Below are 7,669 nucleotides of genomic sequence, written 5' to 3'. Positions count from 1 at the left end.
AGCGTTTAAACCGAAACCTTTAACAGTAACTGTGAGTTTAAAAACCCAATCACAAACATAAATGTCTGTCACTTTCCAGCTCACGAATTTCTCGCGCCGGTCGCAGCGTGTCGGGGTTTTGGGCACTGACGGCTTCCCAGGCACGCACCGACAGCCCTGAGGCACTCGGGCCGTGACTGAGGCTGTTGGAACGTCTCTCCCCGAGATGTGGTTTCACCCACAAGGTAGACGTCACTGAGCTGCAGAAGCAATCTTGGTTTCCATCTTGGGGTTTTCAGGAACCTCAGTGTGATTCTGAGATAAGGCAATGTTTTGGTCCTGGACAGCTCAAGAGAGACACCGAAAAATTGGAGAGAGTCCAGAGGACCAACAGGATTGGAGAGCCTGGTACATGTTGGAAGGAACTGGATTTATAAGGTCTGGAGAAAATGAGGCTCAAGGGAGTTCCAACCACAGATGTCCAGGTGTTAAAAAAATAAACTACTTATTGGTAGAATTGGCTTTTGAACTTTCAGGGTGTGATATGTTTCAATGACCTCAGACCTAGGGGAAGATTAACAAAGCTTGAGGCAAAGGATGTACCACTGACAGCAGACACAAAGAACACAGAATGTACGGACCTCAAGGACATTTGATAGAACTCCCAAAGTAAGGAAGAAACTAATAAAGCCAACTCAGCAATTGTGCTGAAATAAGCTCTGATTGGATAGAAGGTAATTCCGGCAGGGGGAGATTATGACTACCAATTCAAGAAACCCATTGACTCAAAAGAGAAAGACACAGCATGTGGATTTTTTAGCATAAGAAGTGAGGCAATCATTTAACCAATAGAAGATAGAATACTAATTAATAAGTAACTTGTAGCCAATGAACATTAATGCCTTTGCTTGCTAAAATGTATAAAAAATGTTGATAGTCATGGTGCTGTCTTTGTGACTTTGCCACCCAGTACCCCTTCCTGTGCAGAACTGTAAATGAATCATACACCTTGACTCTGTGTGTGGATTGGCCTTTTGCCCACCAGGTGAAGGAACGTGTTTTGGGACAACAGTTTTCCAGCTCCTAAACGTGAGATCCCTCTTCACTGGGGTACACAGGACAAGGAGCAATTGGAACACATTTCTTCAGGGGAAATTATGTCCAGGTGTAAGAAAAAATTATTATCCAGTCTAGAAACAGTTAGACATTGGAATATATTGCCCAGAGAAGTAGTGGGAGTTTCCTCAATAGAAATATTCAACACTTGGCTTGACAGGGTCCTTGGTTTAATGTCTTCCTTTTAAAAGGAAGCCAGCTATCTCTAGAAGTCCTTTCCCAACCTAAAATTTTCTGTAATTCAAATTGTGCCCTCAGCTGATTGTCATGTTGAGATGTGCTACAACATTGTGCTCTCAGAGGAGCTTCCTTCAGCTGGAGGCTTCTTTTTCAGAGGAACTTAATTTGTTTTTGTTTTCATTTCATTGTCTTTCTACTTATGTCAGCTTTCACTCTTACTTCGTCATTACTTTTTTATTTCTGCTTTATGCAAGTTTCCTTTGAAAGATTTCTGAAGAAAGTATCATGTCTTTTTTCCTTTGCTATTTTTTTTTGCCTTCAGCACCTTATTTGGAGGGCACATGAGCCTTCCTTGCTCGATCTCAGAAGCCCATAGGACTTACTTGGGTTCACTGTGTGCAGATGGGTTGTTTGTGTGTTTGTTTTGTTGTGCATGTACTTGTGGTAAATCAGGCTGTGTATTTATCCCACAACAATCCTTTACTGTTACTGAGAATTTGCAGGCATTAAAAGGACACTTAAAACTTCTAGAGATTTATAAAAAAATAATGCAACTTGTTTATTCCAGCTAGCGTGAGGTTGCATAGATGATGAGTGAGCAGAGCACTGCACAGCACTACACTGCAAGTCACAGCACTGCAACACTACAGTGTAGACATGTGTTAACAGTGTAAGAATTCTATTTGTGTCCAGCATTTTAGAGATCAGCAGCGCAAATGGGAGGAAATGCAATTCGTCAGTGGGCAAAACTCCCGTTCCTTCACCTCTGGAGGCAGCCAGAGGCCATGCCAAGCAGTGCTTTTCAGCTTTTATATGTTATGATGCTGGTGAGTCAGATAAGAGCTCTGATGAATTCTCACCAGAGGGAGGAGATTGCCAGGACACATTCTTCAGGAGAAAGAAGGAAGACAGGTTCATCTGCTGGCAACAGTGGTGAGGTGGGAGACCAGAAAACGTGTTTGTTGAGTGAACAGAATGGGAACATGGAAGGAGAGGAAGACATGTAGGTGGACATATGCTTCCTGGAAACAGCAGAGTTGGGCAGGTCAAGACGCAGGACTAATGCGTTTTACTGTAAACTTGTGCCTGTAGATGAACGTGCACATCCAAATGGTTTAGGTTGCTGCCCAGCTTAACTATTGAAAAGCATCACAGTCTGTCCTTTGCTTTAAATCTTGAACTAGACCCGTAACTGGTGGGAGCCAATGAACTTCATGAAGAGCTCTGCTGATTTATATGGTCTCATCTCTCACATTTGGAGTTATTGTCTGGGTTGCTTTGGTACTTCAACTACATTAGCTATTCTTGAATTTCCAGGAGACTTCTCTGAATCTACAGCTTTTAATTTATACGTAGTTTCAGCCACAGGTTTTAAATGTACATGGCCAAGTTCCTAAGTTCAAGCAAACCCAAAACTTACCTCCTAAAGTTCTGAAAGCTTCTACAGATTTAGAAGCTGCACATTGTAATGTGTGGGTATACAATCCTTAACATTATTCCCAGTTTGATTTGGACAACACAGACTCATTTCTATCAAGTCAGAACAGACTGGGCTTAAAGGTAGCCTCACCCATTCAAAAAAATCAACAAACTAACCAACCAGACAACGCCCACTCCCCCAAACCCAAACAAACAGGAACCCCAAAACAGCAACAAACTAAGGACAAATAAAAGGGGCAATTTTTGCTGTTTAGAAAATTAACACATTTTCAAAACAAATGGTTTGTACCTGCTTCTGGAAAAAAAAAAGTTTGAAACAGGGGGTCTTCGTGTACTTCACTGAAGGTACCTGAGAAGGCAGATCTTTCTTTGGCAGAGAAGGGACAGTTCAAGTATTGCCACCAAACTTTTGTTTTGTTTCTGCATTCCTTGGCAGATGTCTAGGGAGCTTAGGATCTCCGTAACATTGTAAATTCTCCCTTAGTTTCCCCCATCCGAGATTTCTCTTCTTGATACAAAGAGAAGAGAAGGAGTAAAGCCTCTTTGAGCCAAGAAAAGGAGTAAGGAATGGAACTTTTCCTTCACTTGGACTAACTGCAGTAGTTGTAGCTCCTCCTCTTCCCCAGTGCTCCTTTCTCAGTCCATCTGTTTTGCTGAGTCTCTTTGCGTTAATGTGAAATACCAAGTGATGAAATTGGACAAAAGACATTTTGTAAACCAGTGCTCATGCATTATACTTTTTTCAATGATTTTATTTTTAATTTATACCAGGCTTTTTAGAATGTAGCATAAGCCCAAATACTTTTTTAGAAAATGTACTAACCTGTTCCTTGTAGCAGACATTAATATAGTTACCAGACTGAGACAGAGCAGAAGTCATTAACACTTGCTATTAAAAAAAAAAAAGGTAAAAAAAAAGCAGAAGTTTTTTTTTATTCAGCACTCCTGTGTCAGTGGAGTATATGCAGGCAGAGATTCTGAATGGTCCCTAGGATCTGATCCTGCAAGGCACTGAGCAGTGCAGACCTCCTGGAGTCATGGTAGAAGTAAGAGCAGTCAGCCTGTTGTAGCATTTGGACCTTTCAACAATCAACAGTAGCATGAGGCAGAAGAAAATTTGATCTTGTATGGGAAGGGTTGGTTTATCTTTTCACTTACAAAGGTATTCACTTCATTTTTGTATCTTTAAAAGCAAAGGTAAAGCAGAGCCTTGCTCAGTAGCGCAACACACATTGATTTTAAATGAGGGAAGATTCACCCTCCTTGGGTTAATCTACTGTCTGTGTATGACTGGAAGTGTCATGTATCATTCCAACCCCAACATACAACATATGTATCTGTGTGAGGGACAACTGCTATTGCATCTGTCTGTAGCACTGGTTTAGAATAGAGAGTATAGTTTGGGTTTAGTTAAGATTGAAGTGCTCACCCACTAACTGGATTACGTGCTTTTCTGAAGCCAGTTTTCTTCCTAGAGGAATTTCACATTAAAGCTATAAGATTAGAAAATCATGTGAACATTTTTAAATATTTAAAAACAGTAATAAAAAGGTAATTTCATTTAAAAATAAACACAACATTTGAAGCAGAATAATATTTTAATAAAATTAAATCTAAGTATTCACAAAGCATTATGCACATACAGTACATACTGTATTTAAAGCCTACAGACCTTAAATCATTTTATTCTAATGTAGTCAGCTTTGGACACAAGCTAAGCTTACTCATTTTGTAATAAGAAAGTTTACAATTGTTCCTGAAAGTGATTTTACATATATACATATATATATATATATATATAGCTCTATATCTATACTCCTACATGTAAGTGTAGGTATATACATATACTTGTGTGTATGTGTGTATATAAATATATATACACATACACATACATACACACCTATGTACATATATAAAATACACACATGCACACATACAGGAATGTTGCCTGGTGTATGTGTGTGTTCACATACAGATATACCCTAACCAGGATCATTGGGAGGGGCCAGTCAGTAAAAAGAGGTAACTGCAAACAGCCACCTTACTAATTATAACACAAAAATGTGTGAAGTATTTTTAAATTAAACAGATTGTTAATAATTTGCATTGAACAAAAGGAACACAGTCTTCTGTATTATATAGAAATTAGGTTTATTGCATTTGATTATGTTTGTATGACAGATGAAGAGTGCCTGTCTGCTCATCACAGCTAACTTCTATGATGCAATTAAAAAAAAAAGAAAAACAATACAAAACCCCAAAACCAAAATGTAGTGGAAACAAATTATTCAATTAATGCAGTTTTGTGGATGTGACCTTTGGTGATACTTTCTGGCATGCGGCAGAATTTTCCTGGCTGTTAAAACACTGCCCTACTTCAACTGGTTTGGAAGGAGGCTGTTTTCTCTGTCTTAATTGTTTCAAGCCCAGAATACTTGGTTACCTTATTCTTTCTTTAGATTCAGGCTAGTTGTGATTTATTACAGAAAGCTCACTGAAAAAAAAGATAAATCAGTTTTCAAAAGTGAGCTAAAAGAGGATTTTGCTTGAATTTTAGCTTGGTCAGGTAGGAGGAGTTTTTCTATGTGAATTATTGTTATTGGTCTCCTATTTGCTCTGAAGACATATCCACAATAAAATACTATTTCCATGACAGCTGTAAATGGTAATCTCCATGCAACATAAACTGTAATTTCAGAACATGCATGTTATTTAAAAAAAATAAAAATTTAAGGTGCCTTGAGAATGCTGGCAGTTTTATATTTGGAACATACAATTAGTGTGTGTATATATATATTTACATCAGAACCGCTCAACTTTACCTTACAAGCTTCAGATTTAGGAAAATATACAGTACTTTTGCATATAATGGTATATTCCTTGTAGCCCCTGAGTCAAGTATAGAGGATTTAAATACAAAAAAAAAAAAAAAAAAAGGAAAAACAGCCATTAAAAGCACTTACATTTTTATGTGAAGTAATAGTATAAAAGTACTATTTCCCAGGAAGACCAGGATCAGAAACATGCCTATGAAGACTCAAGATTCCTACAGTGGTTAGTGAAGATTCTGGCAAGGAAGGGTGCCTAATTGGCGGGAGACAAGGTTTACAATGCTGTGAGGGCCGCTCTACACACTGGTCATGTTCTTGGTCTAAAAAAGAAGCCAGATTGTCTTCTGAGGCTGTGTTCAAATGCACTCCACTTGAGAGGGATTCTTTGGATTTAAGTTTTGATTTTTCAACATCTAGAAGTTCAGGGCACTGGGAAGGATGAGAAGGAACAAGATGTTAATAATTAAATTGGTCTCTTCCAGGCTCTTGTTCTGCTCAAAATTAGCGCATTCAGAGAGTTGATAGAAAACCATCTTTGAAAATTAAGCAGTATTCTGAAATATTTTTACATGGTACTGCATTTGATTTAATGTAATTGAATGCAATTCTGTTGATTAATTGTAGAAGCATGGATATCTTTTGTTCTCCTCAGATCTCCTCATATAACACCAAGATACACATATGAGCAGCCCTTTCTGAAGGGCTGAGTACTCTTGACACCCAGCCTAAGAGGATGGATCTCAACATTTTTGAATTTGCAGTTTTGCTTCAGAGCATAACTCCAGAGCTGCATAATTCTGAACATTCTAACCATTTTGGATTCCAGTTTCAGCACTCAGTTCTTCACTTTTAAAGTTGGAATTTGTGTGAAGTGTGCAGTGCGCCTGTTGATGTTTGCACAGGATGGCACACCTCTGTTCAAACAGAGATATTTGTGTATGTTTTGTGCAGGTACATGCATGGTGGGTTTACACTTCTGAAAACTACTGCTGTGTGTTTGCTGCCCTGATAATCTTTATGCATGTAAACTGATGCTTTCTGGATGTATTAAACTTACTGTGCCCATATATGTCCCAGCGTACATATGAGCTACACAGCCAAGCACATTGGATTTGCTAATTGTATGCTATATGACTGATTTAGGATTCCTAGACATTCAGAAACCTGTTTGGAAATAATAAGCCACATCTCTAAGCTGTTAAACTCCAGTAATCCTGAACAAATTTGGAAAATTATCAAATTTTACCTGAAAAGAACTGGAATGGAAAATGTGTATTGGGAAACACAGCTATGTCATGTCTCTGTGTGTTTGTATTTCCAGCAATAGGGAGGGTCTGGACACAAGAATGGGTTTAGCCCCTCACAATTCCGTATGTGTATAAGCATCATGCTGCATCAGCTGGACTTGTCTGGTCTGTACCTTGAGGAAAACATAGTCATGCTTCTTCTCAGGACTTCATGAATGGGATCTATGGTAGATGAACCTATGCAGGCAGGTCTGATGCTTGGAATGTCATTGTGTCTTAGAGCTGTGTCTAAAATCTACCTTTTCTGCTAACTCATGTGAAGAGCATGTCAATAAAGGAAATCAGTCTGATTGTGAGATCGTTGTATGAATCTCTACAACCCTCACAGAAAATTTGGCCTCTGAAACTGTGGTGTCTAAGCTCCCTGCGCAGGTGTTAGCTCAAAGCAATAATTTCATATTTAAACTAGTGAACAAGCACCTAGATTGGTATGGATTTCTTCCACCATAAGATAAAAAGACCAGCAAACCTCTTTTGATCTTATTGTACATATACTTACCTGAGATGAAGGACTGAAACTTCTGTCTGTTTTAATGGATGCTGCAGGCTGAAGCTTTTGTATCGCCCGAACTGTTGACTGTTGATACTCTGCCCCTGCAGTCACCATGCTATAGGCAGGTGGAATGAGTGCTGACTGCCTTTGTAGAAGCTGCAGGATGGTTTGGATATCAGCAGTCATTTGAGATTCAAGTCTAGAGAAGTAATATGACATCAGTTAACTCATGGTCAGGAGTGGGAATATTTTAACATACTGATTACAGAGGCATTCAAGAGGGCCCTGCAGTTTACCAATAAAACTATTGGTTGTTGTGGCAT

General features: G+C 38.8%; 1 protein-coding gene across 3 annotated transcripts in view; it reads right to left on the bottom strand.

Annotated features, from left to right (window-relative positions):
* Positions 1-4,852: 4,852 nt before the first annotated feature.
* The window catches only part of KCNH7 (potassium voltage-gated channel subfamily H member 7), a 220,409-nt gene continuing 217,592 nt past the window's right edge, over positions 4,853-7,669 (bottom strand). For all 3 annotated transcript variants that reach the window (XM_032693714.1, XM_032693715.1, XM_032693716.1), the window contains 2 exons: positions 7,353-7,545; positions 4,853-5,975 (listed from right to left, as the gene is read on the bottom strand). In XM_032693714.1, the coding sequence (XP_032549605.1) occupies positions 5,709-5,975; positions 7,353-7,545 (460 nt within the window). In that variant the 3' untranslated portion in view covers positions 4,853-5,708. The remainder of the gene's footprint in view (positions 5,976-7,352; positions 7,546-7,669) is intronic.

The sequence above is a fragment of the Chiroxiphia lanceolata genome, chromosome 7 (genome assembly GCF_009829145.1).
Source record: "Chiroxiphia lanceolata isolate bChiLan1 chromosome 7, bChiLan1.pri, whole genome shotgun sequence".
Taxonomy (NCBI): Eukaryota; Metazoa; Chordata; class Aves; order Passeriformes; family Pipridae; genus Chiroxiphia; species Chiroxiphia lanceolata.
Note: the sequence above shows the minus strand (reverse complement) of the source record. Positions and strands in the feature narration are given on the sequence as shown.